Genomic DNA, 18,187 nt, shown 5'->3' with positions numbered 1-18,187 from the left:
ACGATGTGGATTTGTTCTGCAAGTCATGCAGGTCCCTCTTAGTTGGACTAAATTAGCTGAAGATGTCATTTTAGCTGCATACATTTCACGATGTAGAAAAGTATGAAACATCACCATCTAATCAACTTAAAAACCTGAGGTTAAAGCATTTAATAGCATTTAATAGCATCTATAGTGGCAATATACATGCCTACTATTTTATATACATGTACTGTGTTTACCTGGTGGTTGTAAACACATGAGACCAAGACAAAGTAATGAATATTACTACTATTAGTAGGTGCAATGTTACTGTTTCCCAAAATGCAAAGCACATTTTCCATTTCCTGCGTAAAGATGTTGAAAAAAATATTGACACTCTCAGTTGTCCTGGTGATTATTAATAGCTATTTCTCAAGGTGGATGTGGTCAGTGTCGTGACTTCTCAAGCTGTTTTTCCTTTTGTCAAATCTCCGCCTTGGACCACTCCAGCAGCTGTTCATGAAAAACTGACGGTCTATGAACATGCACAGTTGCTGGATTATTGGATTTAGCCTCACCAATTTCCTGTTCCCTTCTGTGAAGCACAAGTTTCGATTCCATTTCATGCGCAACCATTTCATGCACGAGCTAAAAGTATTTTTTCGCGAAGTTCCGGCCCCGTTTTAGCAGACCGCTGTGTCAATACCACGAGGTCTGACTGCTGCACCACAATGATACCTTCTGTCCGCTGTGAAGTCATCAACCTTCTACTGCACCCCAAAAGAGTTATTAGTGTGGGTACAACCTGGTTCCAAACAAAGATTCAAGGCCTGTTTACACGAATACAGAGACGCCCATAAAACCTCAAAATCTTTTGGGGGGCATATTTGCATTTGGCAAGTGTGTATTCATCCGGTGCAATAAGACGACAGACCGCCCCGTGTAAACATGCGATATCCTAAAGAGGCGCTGGCTGGTTTTAAGCGAGGCCACGTGAAAGGAAATGGCTTCCATATGTCCGGAGCTCAGTCTTTCCTCGTGCCCCGTTTGTCTTCTTTGAGGGTTAACAGGAATTATGAAGGGAAGTAGAGGAGCGAAGGAGAAGTTTTTCCTCTTTCTCTCCTCTGGTGAGGCAGAGAAGCCTGCGGTACGGCTTTGATGTCAATCTTCAATCAGGTGTAACTAAGACGCCACTTCTCCGCCGCGCACACCTATACTCGGCGGCGCACACACAGGGCGAACATTCCTGCACACACACTGCCAGATTACTTCCTTTCGTCATGTTGATTAATGCACACTGGCAGATGCTAAGACGATCACGGCCCTGCAGAGAGCAGCTGAGCGCGGAGGATCGGACACTCGCTTGCTTTTTTCTCCCACGAGCACAGGGACGCGCGCCGCACTCCCCCAAAACCATCCATCTCTCTGCTGTCCGACTCAAATCCCCTCACACCTGGCTCTCTCCCCGGAGACCTCTTTTTTCTCTCCCCCTTTCTCCTAAGTCCTCTCTGTCCGCCCTTCCCTCCCAATTCATAGTCCATATCTTCACACGCTCCCCTCCTCCTCCTCCTCTTTCTCCTCCTCCTTCCCGACTACTGTTCCCGCTCAAACTGTCTTCCTCCCTCTCGGCGGGGCCCTCCCTCGGATCCTCTCTCCGCACCTTTCTTTCCCCAGGCTGAAAACTCTCGCTTCCACCGCGCCACTGTCTTCCAATCAATCAACACGTGTGCTCTCGTTTTCTTTCCAATGGGCCTCTGCTCTTACTCGCTAAGTTAATTGGAAAAACAAGCCAAGGAGAGGCATTTAGCCAGGGTCGGTGTAGGGAGATGCAGCCAACGCATGACAGGGTTAATCAGTGTCATGGCAGCCAGAGTGGGTGTCTGGCTCGCCTCAAAAAGGCATGTGGAAGGCCAGGCGGAGGGGGGGGGGGAAACAAAACGGCATGAAATCGTTCTAACTTCCCTTTTGGGATCCTGTTTCTACATTGAAAACGTCTCAAACGTCACATGCAGCCATTTCAGGGACACAGACGTATTTGTATCACATATCTTGCCATTCAATGTACCCCTTTTCAGGGTTTTAAAAGTATTCCACTGACTCGTGTGTAGAAATGTCAAGTGCAGGATGTGAATAAAACCTGTCTGTTTTGATTTGACATTTTTTCTGCAGCCATCATTGATAAAGCATGTGCTTTTTGTGTGTTTTCCCTCAGCTGCATATGCACATGTGTGCGTGTGTGCTCGTGTGTGTGTGTTGCATGGTCGGCCATGTGGCATCAAAGGGAGCGTCGCTCCGCAGCTGTGTTGTTGATGTGTGCAAAGGAGGCATGTAATGGCGGCGTGTGGGCACATGACTTGCTTATCATAAACACACCTGTGCACAGTTGCCCTCAGCGTGACTTGCTCGGCGTGGAGGAAGTAAAACAATCTCTCGTGAATCTTCTGACGGGCGGACGAGCAGAAACACAACACCGGCAGGTGAAGCCAAGAAGAAGAAAAAAAAAGCACTTCCATGAGCATTGGGTTGCAAACGATCCTTTAATCTAAGTCACCTTTGCAGACTTTAACAATGAGACGTCTCCTCCTTCGAGTGTCTTCTCCACAGAACACCTGCTTCAGCATCACTGAGACATCTTGTCACACACTTGTGAAAGCCTTTAAAAACTCATCTCATCGCCCCTTCGGGCTCATTACAGAAGACAACGTTTGTATGTGTGATCGCCTGCGTACACACACACACATATGTCTGTGTGTCTTTATGTGTGTGTGTGTGTGTGTGTGTGTGTGTGTGTTGCTTCCGCTCCTCTGTGCTCATTATTTGCCCTGGCCTGAGCTCTTTCATTAGGATAGCTGTGAAGTGGAGGGACGGCGGGGCTGGTAGGGGATCAGGGGACGGGGCGGAGGTCGTAATTGGGCTGTTCCGCTCCCCTGGCCTTGCTCAAGGTCACCGCGAGACAAACTCCGGGCCAGGTCTCGCACTCTTTCTTCCCCCTTTTTTTTCTCCCGTCTTTTCCCACCCTTTCCCATTTCTCCTCACCTCTCCGTTCTTAAACCCCCACTTTGTCTTGCTTCGCTCATCCTCTCCTTCTCCTGGGGTCTTTTGTCACAGTAGACAGGTCCACTGGGGAGCCACAGAGAAGTGGAGGGGCTAATTCAGTCTAATCTCTTAGCCTGTTAATGTCTGGCTGATATGTGGATTTCTCCACATCCTCAGGGGAAGGCCTTTGTGGTGAAGGCCATCATTATAAAGTTCCCTTGCCCTCCCAGCCAATTATAAGAAGGGAGAGAAATTAGTTAATCTCAAACTTGGCTCCGAAGAAGTTTTCTTGATTCTTCTCAACTTTCCTTCACATCTCATAGAGACGTTAAAGGCCGATACCACTTATGTTGTCTATTTAAAGAGAAAGATTGTGCGTCTTGTGCGAGACCCCGCTGTTGGATTCTGTATAAACGTTGCATCCGTCACGTGAAACTCTGCACCCGGTTCTCGCTCAAAGCCAAGTTGGAAGCCATCTGAGTAGAAGTGGTGTAGCGTCGCTTGTCCGGCGCGGAGCTCGCTCCGACGTTTCCCTCTGATTAAGACACAGTGGTGAAAGCTGCCTTTGATCTGAGGAAATGTCTGCACAGGGAGCAGTTGGAATGCAGCGCTCTCCTCTCTGCCTTGCAGATGGAGGCTGAGAGATTGTGTCACAGTCCATTTGTCTGGCCTTGCCTCTGCCAGTCCACCCACGGTAGTGGAATCTGGATGGGGAAATGAGCATGGCGTTGAAATCGTGGAAGGAACGGGATTATCAATGTTTTGTTGACACAATTTTGGTGACATAGCAGCCTCATCTAATCAAATGATCCTATTGTTGCACACGTGGTGTCGTGCCTCGATCAAACTTAAACTGTGAACTGCACGTTTTTAAATGTCCAAATATGAGTCCTTTAAGCATCAGTGTTGACATATTTTCCTCTGTACACGTGTGTGAAAAGTTCTGTCGCACAGTTAAAATATGTATTCATGTTCCTCCTTGTATTTTTCTTCTTTGTGCGTGTCCGCAGGCCTCCCGGGTTGGCGGGCAGTCCGGCTTTCTCCGACATCTCCCTCATCCGGATCTCGCCCCAGAGGAACCCCTCTGTGGGGGCGGAGTCGCCCTTTCACCCTCCGCACCCTTACATCAACCCGTACATGGACTACATCCGCTCGCTCCACAGCAGCCCCTCCATCTCTGTTCTGTCGGCCACACGGGGCCTCAGCCCTGCAGATGGTGAATAAAGTGAAACATACACCGACGCAAAAAAAAAGCATGACACACACACACACACTCACACTCACACTCGCGGCACAGATGCACACTCAGCACACATGTGCCTGCGCTGCAGAAATGGGCGACAAAGCCTCAGCAGACCCTTAAAAATTATTGAAATTGATCAGTGAGGTTTGATTGCTATTAGCGGGGAATCTGGAGTCTCAGTTTAATTCCTGTTTGAGATCAGAAGAGGTCAGGTGAGAGGCAACTAGATCCATCTCTATTAAGACCCGGGGGTTGGTGAGATGTTATCGGAGCGAGGCAGGAGGTGGATGGGAGTATTATGAGTGCGGCGCGGACCGCGTGGGTGGGGGGTGCAGGTTGGAGGGAGGCTAATCCTTTTGATCTGTGAGTCATGCCAGAGACCTCTGGAGGATGCATCAATGAGCGGCAGGGTCACGTACAGTTACAGAGCTCACGCCGAGGGAGGGGCGGATTCAAGTTCAGGGTTGTGTGTGTGTGTGTGTGTGTGTGTGTGTGTGTGTGTCCTACGGGGAGCATTTGTTGTCCGAGATCTCACGATGGATTTGGACTGGGGAAATCAATTAATGTGGACCCCAGAAGCAGTTTAATTGAAAATTAATTTATTCAGAATAATCATTAAAAAAACTATGAAAAAGGAGAACTCACACTTGAATAAACATATATATTTTTTAGCAACTTAGAGTTGTGTGGTAAAGTTAATGGTACAGTTAAAAGATGTGTTTTTAGTCATTAGTAGTCCTAAAATAAGAGGAACTGATTAGGTCATATTAAGAATTAAGCTTTCAGCTTTTTTTTTATATTGGCATTTTTTGCTTCGAAATAATGTAGACATTCAGTTCTTAATTCAAAAAGTAAATTACAGAATAATCAAGAATGAAAATAATTGTTGTTTGCAATCTTATTATAGTATTTTCTATTTTGTATTTTTAAGATTATGCAAAACAAACCTGCACCAGCCAGAGGTTAAACCCCGTACAGCAAACTGCAGCAAATGACCAAACTCAAACAAATAAATGTATTAAAAATTGTATTTAGCAAATATGCATTCACCTTAAAGGTCTTGAAAGGTCCTGACGGCCTATCACGGCTCTTGAGTCTCCAGCCATCGACCTCTTGGCGCTTCAGAGAGACACTTTAGTTCCCCACCTTGTGTTGAAGCGCATATAGCGGAGGCCATTTCCTCCACACCGGCACACACTCGACCTCATCTCCTCCAGGTCTGTTAAAAGCTGAGTCTAAGTGAGGGCCAAGAGTCTCACTCAACCTCCTCCTCTCCTGCACTCCCAACAGGAAGTGCATACTCAAGCTCTCCCCACTCCAGTCTTCCACCAGCGCAACATAAAGCGCACCAGTCTCCGCTCGCTTGAAATCAAAATAGTTCCTCCAACCTGCCACATGATCCCCTTTCAGCTCATAACGCTGTGAAATGTGAATGAGGCACCTAATTACTCCTTTAATCAACGCAGTGATTAATTAAGCCATCAGCCTTTGTGTTGTTGGTATATCACCACGCTTACAGGGAGCCTCCTTCTTCAAGATGCTGTTTTTTCCCCCCGACCAAAACGCACATTTGAATAATGATGAATTAATTAACAGAATCTAATGGAGATTTGAAGTGGGTGGGATTTAGTGCCACCCTCTTGCTGCCACACATCTTTTTTATTTTTTATTTTTTTTGTGCTCCTCCCTCACACTTTTCCTCTCTTCTCTACGTGAGACGGGGTTCAGAGGTAAGCTCGCCCTGATCCTATTGTAATGCTGAAGGAGCACCCGGTGGCTCACCGAGTCCTGAGGCACTCCGCTGCCCGAGTGCCACACTGACAGCCTGCCCCCCCCAACCCCTCTTTTTGCCCCCAGGATCGATCTCGGATGCCAACATTTCTGATTTAGGAATTCTGCAAAGCCCCTTTTCTCTGCGTGTTGGATACTGAATGGGCCATATTATGGTTGAATGCAAAAGCAAAGCTAAGGCGGAACAGCAAAGACAATTAAGAAACTCCCCCCTTCCACTGAAGACATAATACCCAGATCGAATTAATTTAGATTTTTTTTTCTTACATTCATTCCACCAATCAGGGATGCATTTTGCAGGCATACAGGCCAGTCTTAAGAGAAAATCTCCTCATACAGTCTTTCTTTCTTTATTTCCTCTTCATTTCTTCAGTTGAGGGGAAAAAAGAGCTGCAGCACTCTGTAGGTCTGAACCGGATTCTGTATTTGCATCCAAAACCACAGTGTTAGTCTTTTCCCTCTCTCTTTCTTAGAATATTTGCATAAGGAAGCCCACCACCAGATGTTTATTTTTAGGATCTGGTTCAGGGACTTACAGCACTCTTTAACTTGGAAAAGAGAGGAAACAGAGAGAAAGTGAAGTGGAGGCAGAATCGCTCGCTGTATCTTCACGTTGGGGCAGATTTAGGCCTTTTGTTTTCCCATTGAGTTTAAGGGGAGCAGGTTGCATATCTGCAGACTGCAGCCCTGATGTGTACAAACACACAAGCAGCATCTCTGGCAAACGATGTGTCAGCCCACATACCCTTACCACACACACACACACACACGTGTATACACACTCTTTTCAAAGTGATCAAGAAACAGTAAGAAGAGATAGGGTTATTAAAGAATTGTATTGTTAGAAGATCCGTTATGCTGTGCTCGGCGGGAGTGCATCAATCAAACACTAATGCACACTTACTGTAATCTCTGAGCAAGCATCCGGTAATCCCCAGTGAGGCTCTCCACTTCAGGTGATGCTCCCTGTGCAGCTGTGTTGCTTAACTTGACGCTGTTGCTAATGTGCTCATTACTGTTCTGCTGAGCTGATTATCATCTAATGTAAATGAACGTACCTCCTTGTCGTGTTTTCTCCTCGCCACCTCATCCTTCTTGTTGTTCTTCCTCTACTCTCTTCTTCAAATCCCCCCCACACACACTCTCCACCCCTCGACCCACGCCTTCGTCTCCTCTTCTTCTGTCACCTTCACTTTTTGGGGTCTCCTTTGTTTCCTCTTGGCTGATCCGATCGTTCTAATGCTCCAGCCCCTCACACAGGTCTGACCACGGCCGAGTACTACCACCAGATGGCTCTGCTGGCGGGCCACCGGAGCCCGTACGCGACCGACCTGCTCCCGTCTGTGGCGTCCACCGCCGGCGTCAGCAGCGCCACCGCCCTGCACATGGAGTACCTGCAGGCCATGGAAAGTAAGTCTGGGCTGATCACACGCACACCTGCCCTTTTTCTAAGTGTCTCAGGAGTTCATATCCAGGACCATTAGTCACATATACAGTACATGAGATGATATGAGGGACAACTGATCCAGGGTCAGAGCTGTGTGAGTGTGGGATTTACACATCATGGGAGCTTAAGATCAATAATGGCAGGTTTATTTATATTTATATCAGTTCTTCACAAAACTTGCCAAGTTGGATGAAAAGGTTAATAACCTTCATATTTTGCATATTGTCGTTCTACTGTGAAAACCTAAAAATTCTTAACTTTTCATGCGCTATATAGTAATAAAAACAGCTTTGTGACGATGCATATTTACATTGATGATACCAATGTGAAATAATTTTTTTATTGGAAGTTTTAAAAAGAAAATTACAAAATCAAGTTCACCAAATTTGGAGATATGTTTATTTTTTTTCAGCGGATGGCAACGATATCCGCATTTGGTGAATTTGTATTTATTTATTCCATGAAGCACTGTTACGCAGATCAACCAATTTCTTGCATTCTAGGTTTATAAACCAGACTCAATTCAAAAGCATTTAAATCACAGCGTTTTCAAAATGCAGCATATTTTAACTCCACATTGAAATAGCAATTTAAATATTTTTTGAAACAACAGTTTTGAGTAACACATTAAAACAGGAATGTTCCCAGCAGATGTAGCCCAGCAGGTGAAAAGACCACATCCACGCCTACAGGGATTAAACCTTTAAGTGCATACCTGCACATCATAGCATGGGTGGCCCCGGTGGGAATTGAACCTCTAAAATGCACCTTCACAATGCACCTCTCTCGCACTATATATAGATCGAGCTGCAGCTCAATCGCGGCGGGGAGGGACCTGCAACTTTACTTTGACATGATTTAAATGAGCTTTTGTCTTAATGTGTTGGGCACAGGACTGTGTGCAGAGGACTTATGCTAATGAGTTATTTTAAAGTGTAAATAGGAAATTAAACGCACACTGAATCTTTGAAAGGTCATACAGCCTCACCCCGCTTCCTTTGATGAGAATGTATTTAGTCAGGCGGGCGCCGCTTTCATGGAAATCCGGGGTGAAGTTCCCCCATTCCTCAGAACAAACTAATTAAAACTAGCCAAACTTGTGCGGGTATCAGAAAATTAATTGCTATTAAGTGGGAATTGGAATGTCCCGCCATTCATCACTGGTGGAATCCTTTCTTCTGTGTCACTCTTTAAGATTAATAGACTGAAACAAAACAATTAGGGCCACATTTAAGTGGAGATGTGATGCTCCTCACTTTTGAAAAAACGCTTGTGATCATTGATGGTAATAACTCATCACGTTTCAACAATGTGTGTTCCAACGCCTGAAAAATTAACACTTTAAAGCTTTGTTGGATTTCAGAAAAAAGAAGGAAAAAAAAAAACATACAAAGAAGATAGTCAATCAAGAGGCTTTCGCTAATAATCTGGGCTACTATGTTTCTGCGGCTATTTTAGTCTATTTCACATCAGTGTAATTACCTTCAGAGAGAGTTGTGCTAATGAAACAATGGGCCTGTCCTGCCTATTTGTGCTTTAATGGGCCATTGTCTATGTGCCTAATTAGTGCCATGGCTCTCATACATCTCTATTCTAAAGTCTGTATTAGTTCATTTTAATTTCCCCGCTATTTCGTCTACTGATATGGTGCTTTTCTTATTAATAGTTTCACTTTTTAGTAACGTTTTGAACGCTGGAACTCTCGTTTAATACAAACACACCACTTCTTTGTGGTTATTGATTCGATTTCTTTTGCTGTAAAACGAGTAGATTGCCAATAATTGCATCTGTTCAACAAAATTCACAAAAACGCTTCCACAAGCTAAACGTGACATATAATCTTTAGAGGGTAGAGAAATAGGATTCCTGTCGTATTTCCTTCAAAAGCAAGTTTTCTGTTGCGCAAAAAAAAAATCTGTACGGCTTTATATTCATACTTTATTCCTCCCCTGTGATGGAGTCCCTCTCTGGTGGCCCCAAATTGTGTCGACAAGGGTTCAACCCCAGTTTTTTGTTTCCAACGGCGTCCGCCCGGCGTGTCTGAACCCTCCCCGGCCGCAAGAATTAATGACGCGGCGCGCAACCAGCCGTCCCGTCCATAAATCAAGAGGAAATTAGAGGGACAGTCCTGCTACGAGGCAGGACGCTCCTCTCTCCGTCTCCACGGTTGGCCGATTTATCATTTGGGCTGTGCATTAATAAACACCACTCCCATGAGGCTTTGCAGTGGTGGGACGCAGGCCCAGTACCCTCCTCCCACTCCCACTCTCACGTGGTAAATTAGGAGAATTCGGCTTGTTTAAAAAGTGTCAGGTGTATCAAATGTTGTCCAAATCAGGAGAAAAAATAAATAAATTAGGGGTGTGGGGGGGTTTGCAGGATTATATATTTGGTTCAAGCTGAATGAAATAGTGAGAAATCCGACCGTCACATGACAAACTACATTGTATCTAGCGATTGTGTGCGCTCAGGGATTTGTACGTGCATGTGCGTGTGCCCCCTCTCCAACACCTCCTTCACTAAGGCGTACAAAAAGACAGCTTTTTCCATACAATGACAATGTAAAGGGGGCGTCGCTCTCCTTACAGCTTCGCGCGGCGGTGGAAGCTCAGGCCTACGTATGCCAGAACACCGCCGCTGCCACCGCCACAGAGGCGTCCACACACACACACACACACATTCACATCCACACACTCTGATTACCATGTGAATGGAGCGCTCTGTAATCGTTGGATGTGTCAAACGAGAGATGGAGCATTTACGTTTGAGAGATGGATGGATTGTGGGGGACGTAAATACGGAGGGAGGGGGTTATCGGGCTGTGTAAGCTGGTTTTGTTTGCCTTTATGAAATAACTCAAAATGTTTTATTTGCGAGTCTTGAGTCACAAAGTCATTGTGTCAGTTCATGCACAAAGCGCGACATCCCCTCAGCGCTCCCACCCTTCCTCCTTCAGTCTCCCTCTGTTTTTCCCTGTCTTGTTTGTGACATCTCCATGTGAAAAGACAACAAAAGTCATGTTTTAATCTCTACCCGTGGCTCATTGTATGCGCAGAGAGAATGGTTGCGGCGTTTCCGCCTTTTACCTTTTCAAACCCCTTTTCTAGTATTTCCAGTCAACACTGATTGCATTTGAATAACGAGTCAAATTGGACTTGATTAAATATTACCATACACAGTCAGAGCATTTCTCCAACATAAAAGACATGTTTTCTCATGGATGAAATGCAAGCAGAGCATCAAGTGACAGCTGAACACTCATTCAGATAAGCCCTTTGTCTGATGATTGACAATAATGTCATATGTGAGGGTTAGATTAGGTTAGAGTTTGGATGTAGTTAAACAGAAATCACGTCAACGCTAATTTTTGATCTGTAACCCATTTGGATGAATTTAGCCGACGCTCTTCTCCGAAAAACACACAAATGAGGGAGCAAGATACAGTTTGATGTACGGTTTTAAAGATGATTTTAGCCTCCCACTTTCACAATCGTTCTCTTCCAGTACCTTACCTCCTCTCCCCTCATCACGCAGACTCCCGTTTCTCGAGCCCGAGGCTGCCATCAAGGCCCAGCAGGAAGCGCCCGCTGCCCATCTCGCCGCTCTCCGAGCACAGCTTCGACCTGCAGACCATGATCCGAAACTCGCCCAACTCCCTGGTCACCATGCTCAACAACTCTCGCTCCAGCTCCTCCACCAGCGGCTCCTACGGACACCTCTCTGCAGGAGCCATCAGGTAGGGGACTGTGATTTGCAAATTGTCCTGCATGAATTAATTCAAGGATTTTTATTAGTTATTTTGGATTGGGTGTTGGATGTACATTAAACAGAAAGCCTGGAAGTGTGGGGTTGGAAATAAGTGAGTTTTAGGAGGTAGGGAAAGGCATTGAAAGTCTCTTTCAAGTTGCATTTTGGGAAATTCAGGATTCAGTTTCTCTGGAGCTTTTATGCACAAAAAAGTCAGTATTTTTCAGCCATGATTTTAAATATTCACTTTGTAAATCTACTGAGCGTCTCCTGGATGAGCTCTGCTAAGTTATACAAACTAACTTATGCTGTCAGGGAGTCTTTCAGGAGCTTTGATTGACTGTGTTTCCCTCAAGGTGGTCATTCAGGGACTACAATGTGCCAATGATAAAGCAAACAGCAGCCTCTCCGCGGGGGAAATGATGTTGTGAATGATTTCCTAATATCATTGATCTGTATTTTGGCACCATGATATCACTGCAGTTTACAATAGACTAGAAAAGCGCGTGGCGGGGCGACGAGGAACGTGGTGTCGCCCCGTGTCAAACCCCCGTGTGGGTGACCGTCTCCCAGCCAGCCGGTCGGCCTGTGCCTCCCCGGCGGCTCGTGTCAGTCATCCGGTGCACCTCACGGAAACATCACATACATCACGCCGCGGCACCAGAGGAGAGCAAGAGAATAAGAAGAAGAGAAAAGAGGAAAGATCCATCGCCCCACCCACAGCCATTGATCAGCGATCTGTAAGCAGAGCCTGATCAATCACGCCGCCGGCTCGGCCACTGTCCCGGTGACAGGACCCAAATAGCCAGCGCCAACAGACTGATGAGTGATATGACAAGCGCGCGGGCCCCCAAATGTGTCTCGGCCCATTGATTTCCACTCGGCTCGTAATAAGATCAGCAGACATATGGGTCGCGGGGAGAGCGAGGCGTCGGAGCGCAGGATGAATGGAGGCCGCTGCTGTCGAAACCGCACGGCTCCGTGTTTATCTGGCGGTTCACCTGTGGTTACGCAGACCCCTCCGGGGAGGTGTGGTGGCTTCTGGGATTTTATTTTAGTTCTTTTTTTTTTTTAAGATAAACAAAGTTTAGCTCTACAGGGGACAGGGGACTGATTTGGCTTTATTTACATGGCTATACGACACACTCCAGATTTGTTTATCATCTGTATCGTTTGCCCAGTGGAAGAATGACATACTGCCTTACACAGACCACATGATAATTAACTGTGTGTTAACAAGCTGAACATTCACTGGCAGGGATTTGCCGGCAGGCCCGTGGTTCCAGCATTACCACACCGTCTCCTGTCAGATTGTCCTCAGGGAGGAGAAGCTATCCAGAACAATCCAGTTATTCACTGTCTCCCCCACCCTTTTGTTTTTTTGCCTTTGCAACTGATGTTTCAGTGAAGTTTAATCTTTTGATTATTTCTACCTTCCTGCTCTCTCCAGCCCGGCGTTAAGCTTTGCCTACCCTCCAACCCCGGTGGCTTTGCACGTGCACCAGCAGCTGCTTGGCCGTCAACCGGGCCTCGTGGGCTCTGCCTTTGGCCACAGCCCGCCACTCATCCACCCGTCGCCGGCCTACGCCACCCAGAGGCCCGTACCCGGCATCCCCCCCTCCGGGCTCAGCGCCAGCGAGCGCTCAGCCCTCTCCAACGACTCCTCACAGGTGAGAGCGGCGGCGGCAGACGCATGTGCGATTCATCATCACGGTAATAGATAGCGGCGTCGCATGCCAGCCGCATCTCAGAGAGCCGCAGCGAGCTAACGTGGTACAGGCAGCCTCCCTCTCCCCCTCCACCCCCGTCCACGAGCTCATCTCCTGGGAGTTTCCTCCTACTTGTGTTGTCTTGATTTTAGACTGCCGAGCTCGGCACTGAACGTGCCTGCAGCAAACAACACGGGGCTTGTTAGCATAGAATCCCACTGCTGACTCCATTAATCACTAGAGAGAGAACAAGGATATAGAGAGGGAATATTGACATGGATGGATGGATCCAAAGGGGCTTTTTCTCTGCATCCCCAGCCCTTACTCTATGTGCGGGCCCACATTTGAAGTAAATATTCACTGTTTATTACCCGTCCTCCCCGCTGTTTCCCATCCCTCGAATTTGGTGTCATCGCGAATGAGGCCTCATCCAAATTGGGCGCACCAAAATTGCCTTTTCCTTCTCTTGAATGAACAGAATATTGCTTTGGGGCTGCGGACGAATCTCATTTGTTTCTGCGAAGATGGTTACACGTCTCGGGGACCGACAGCATCACTACAACTCTTGAGAGAACAAACGGCGACATCAGTTGGCGTTCACGTTTACAAAAACGTGTTTATTCTTTTATTCTTGTGAGCTCCCCCAAGGGTGAATTTAAGCCAAGGCCAAAGCCAGGTCATCCGTTGGTTCGGTAAATGGTTCATTGAATTGGTCCATGAGTTTGTTTTAATTGCTATGATTAGAGGAGCTAATGTGATTCAGTGAATTGCATAGTTTTTCATTTGCACTGTTAAAGCTCTACTCTGGTGCTCATATGGAAATCATTATGGTAACGGTTGTTTTTTTTCTGCTTGATTAAGTAAATGACTGATGGACTTATAAGCATCACATGCATTTTTAATGATTTTACAGAGGATAACGTAAGAATAGTATAAGTAGTACGACATTAAATCATCTGAGAGCTCGAAACGATGACATGTTTCCCGTTTCCACAGACCAAACCAACGAGTGAATCTGCAGTGAGCAGCACGGGAGACCCGATGCACCACAAACGCTCCAAAATGAAGCCAGAGGAAGAGATGCCGAGCCCAGGCGCCGTGTGCGTACAGGTGAGCATCGTCTACATGGATCGGCGTTGTTTAAATACATCCTTCAGCTATCTTGGTTTGGTAAATCCCAGAATTCACAAGCCGGGTTTCTTATTTTTGGAATAGGAAGCCCACATAATGACTGGTCACATGCCAAAGTGGCCCGCAACAATAGACAAGCTTACCAGCCACAGTTTGTATTTATTTACCTTCATCCGGCTGTTTCTTGGTGTTTCCCACCCGGCTCTTATCAGTCGCTGTTTCCGAAAGCAAAAACAATTCATTGATCTTCGGGAGACGAGAAGGAAATTGTTTTTTTGCTTTTTGTTTAATCAAAATTTCTAAGTGGCTGCAAAGAGAAATGTGATAACAGCAAGTTGTTTGCATCTGCAGGAGAAACCTTATTAGAGTCGATATTCAGGCGGCAGCAGATTCAGCCTGAGGTGTGTGGTGGAAGCCCAGACTCTCTCTCTCTGTTTTCGCCCCCCACCTCCTCGCCGCTCCGCCCAGCCTGCTAACGGTGACAGTGAAATATGTCTGGGCTAATAGAGCAACCTACAGCAGGAAAAGGGGGTTAGGTTCCTCAAACGCTCGCCCCGGTCCTGTCGTATAACAACCCCCAAATACAGAGCGGGGCTTTCAGCGCTACATTTCCGCTCTGCACACTTTTCCCCCAGGCAGCCAAACAAGGCCAGACTCACAGGGGCACCGAGACCAAATCATTTTGGGCTGGACCTTCGATGTAAACCAGCAGGGCCGTAAAAAAAAATGACTGTAGCTTTTAGTTTTTATATTTATATATTATGTATTATACTTGTATATCTCATTTAAAAATGGTATCATACTTTTTTATTTCCAAAAATATAGTTTCATGACTTTTTTTTCATGTTCTTTTTACGTTGGCATGATCGAAAACATTTCCCACTGTTGTTCCCCAGGACCATCCGGATGGGATGACCCTGGTGAAGGAGGAAGGGGACAAGGATGAGAGCAAACAGGAGCCCGAGGTGGTTTACGAGACAAACTGCCACTGGGAGAACTGCTGCCGCGAGTTTGACACGCAGGAGCAGCTCGTACAAGTGAGCATCACGCATTTAAAACACAGCGGTGCCGAAATTAAAGTCCAACTCCAGCACAGAACGCTTGATTGTCAACAATTTCAAATATCCAGAAATACTGTGAATGGATATAAAGTCAGGGTGAGGAACAGGAGAAGAAAAAGCAACAAAAAAAATGCTTTGAATGGAGAGCTTGCTCTCAGATGATTCACAGATGTTTCTCAGTTCACTTTCTCACGTCCATGTGGGCAGAGGAGTGCTCACACTTGACCCCAGTTGTTCTCCAGCACCAGAGTTTTTTTGTAGAGAAACAAGGAGACAGAACAGGGTGTGTCTACTTCAAGATGGGTGAAGAGGGAAAGAAAAAAACCTTCCTCAAAGTGCAGCTCGAAAACAAAACTACAAGGCCTCTTAGTTTGTATGCAGCGACAGTGTTCAGTGTTTCTCTCCTCACGCTCAGGAGATCATAGCAACATCAACCACAGCTGTGCTGTGCTGCACAATGCCTCCTATCAGGCCACAACCCCTTGTCTGTGTGTCTGTGTGTCTGTGCAGCAGCAGCAAAGCTACACTGGAGTCAGAGCTGCAGGCATCAGCTGATACTGCTGCCGGATTCCTGATTGGATCCAGGGACGCTGGTAATGGGCTCAGAAGCTGGAGAGCACATCTCACAGCTGAACGCTGCTAACTGATTTGGCGGGTTAAGCCTCCCGGAGTCGGGATGTGAGCTTTGTGTCCGACACTGGACCGGCCTTCCTCTTGCCTGTTATCAGAACTTTCACACAGCCACGGGAGATGGACGGCTCACTCACTCTTAAAGCTAAATATTAATGGCATTATGGCCGCCTCCCCGCTCTACTTACACTGACACCATTAGCTCTGCTGCTCTCGCGCGGCCTCTGAACCGCTCACATGACAGCCGACTGAGAGGAGCGCACTGAAAGTTGGAGAAGTGGTGGAAATACACCAATATGATGCTGTGAACAAGGGACTTCGGAGTGTATACACACACACACACACACACACACACACGCATGAAACACACATCAGCACACATCTGATAGAAAGATCCTCAGCTCTCCACAGCTGTCTATTTGCCGTCTTGACATTGCAATCCTCGGCCGCGGTGGTAACCCCTATCTATAATTGATATCCTCAGCGCGGAATGGGCTGCCTCCCGTGTTTGAAGGGCTCGACTCAAAGGTTGAGAATCTTGACAACTTCTTGCCCCTGTTTCAGGGGGCGGGATGGGTTAAGGCGGTGGGAGAGGAAGGGGAGGATGGCTTCTTAATAGAGGAAAATCTTGCTCTTGTCCTCCCCCTACTGTAGTCGCACCAGGTGGCCGTCCTCTCATCCCTCCTCATCCACCATCCGGCCTCAACCTTGCCGCACTCGCTATCAGATTCACGTGGAGACAGACACCAACAAAACCCTTATTAGTTTTCCATTTTCTTTCCGTTTCGGAATTGTTTTTCTCTTGTTTCTGCCGTTTGACTTTCTGATATTGCATTTTATTTCTCATTTTCCACGCACATGCAGATATGCAAAGAGATGCCAATGAAAGTCTGTGCCTCCAGAATCCGTGCCCTCTAATTCAGCAGAGCGGACGAGCAAATGCTCTTATCTCTGCGCACCCCCACCCCCCTCAGTAATGGGATAAGTACAGTATTTGGACCACAGTGGCGCTCCTCGCACACTGGGAGGGGTTTGGGGGTGGGGGGATTTCCATATAGCCCAACAATGGAGCGTCCCTTCCCCCTTGTACTTGTCTTCTGAAAATGGCTTTGGGGAAAAAAACATGATGAAAAAAAAAAAAAAAAAAGTCTCCTTGGTTGGAACCAATTTAACCAGCAGCTTTTGCACAGAGTTTATACATAGATTCATATTGAGCGATTAGAATATAGGGAACTGCCGTGTTGACAGTCTGCGTCATGAAAAAAACATGTTTTGGAAGTATTCAAAGTAACAGCTGCGCCGCTTCAAATACCCCTTTTCCTTTGTGGTTGGCCTAATTTTAGAATTAAGCCTTCACACCACCCTCATCGCTTTCCACCTTGTTCAAAAGCACTCCTGCCGCGCTCTTCATGCATATTTTTACACTCTCAAGCATGACACGTTCCTTTATCGTCTGCGTTTAAGCGCTCTCGGTGACGCCGATAAGATAAACATCGGATCTATGCAATTTAGCTCACTTATCTGGCCTACCCAGTCAGCAAAAGCGAGGCGGGTGTCAATTTTAGTTTGCTGTATATATTTAATTTCTTACATTTCAACTCTCTCTACCTCTCCATCTCCCTCTCCGCTCAGCTCCACGTTCCTTTGCTTCCCCTTTTTTGGGCATGAACCTCTCCCTCTCTCATTTTCTCTTTCATTTTCTCTCCCTCCCCTCTTTCCCCCTTGAAGGGAGTACTTTTAAAGATAAGGCCTGGTGGCTTCTTTAATGTCTCTCTTGAAGTGGGCTTTGTTCACTCGTTTCTTTTTTTTCTTTGTCGCAGGAGATGCCAACCCCACACTCCCATAACTGCCTAATATGGCTTTGCTCAACAAGCTTTTATTTTCTCATTGATGTATTACTGATACTGCGCTGTGGAGAAATCTAAAAGGGAGCTCTGCATTTGCAGTGCCCTTGTGCAGGTATGATGCAAAAAAAAAAGAAGCATGCAAGCCATATAGTAGAGTTAGAACATTTTTCGTTTTTTAAGTGTGGCTAAATATGAATCAACATTACATTTTTCCCACCACATAATTCATAATTCTTCATCTTCTTCAACCGTGGCTTGTGAACGTGAGAGTTCAGGTCATTGTGGGCATAACAGACTGATCTCCCAGGCTGCTTTAGTCTATTGGGCGGGGGGGGGGGGGGCTCTCTTTGTGTGTGTGTGTGTGTCTGTGTTCCCACCACTCATCAGGTCTTTCCCACCCTCCACACAGTCTTACCATTCGCTTCCAGGTCATCTACATAGGTGGCGCTGTGATGTCCTTGTTCTCCGATGGGGAGCTGCCTCTCCCCGTGTGCAGCCTCGTTGAGGCGGCGGCGCCGGCGCCGGCTGTGCGCCTCCCCGGTGTTGAAGGGAGATAAACGCGGGCGCAGTCTGAAGGCAGCCCC

At 46.7% G+C, this 18,187-nt stretch overlaps 1 protein-coding gene across 1 annotated transcript in view; it reads left to right on the top strand.

Annotated features, from left to right (window-relative positions):
- The window catches only part of gli3 (GLI family zinc finger 3), a gene marked incomplete at its 3' end in the record, with an annotated part of 86,199 nt that overhangs the window by 60,199 nt on the left and 7,813 nt on the right, over window positions 1–18,187 (top strand). Inside the window, exons 5-10 of the mRNA XM_079234625.1 lie at window positions 4,008–4,213; window positions 7,280–7,441; window positions 11,013–11,214; window positions 12,676–12,895; window positions 13,931–14,044; window positions 14,962–15,102. Coding sequence (XP_079090751.1) covers window positions 4,008–4,213; window positions 7,280–7,441; window positions 11,013–11,214; window positions 12,676–12,895; window positions 13,931–14,044; window positions 14,962–15,102 — 1,045 coding nt within the window. The remainder of the gene's footprint in view (window positions 1–4,007; window positions 4,214–7,279; window positions 7,442–11,012; window positions 11,215–12,675; window positions 12,896–13,930; window positions 14,045–14,961; window positions 15,103–18,187) is intronic.

Source organism: Taurulus bubalis, assembly GCF_910589615.1.
Source record: "Taurulus bubalis genome assembly, chromosome: 18".
Lineage (NCBI taxonomy): Eukaryota > Metazoa > Chordata > Actinopteri > Perciformes > Cottidae > Taurulus > Taurulus bubalis.
The sequence above is the reverse complement of the archived record's forward strand: the minus strand, read 5'-3'. Positions and strand labels throughout refer to the sequence as shown.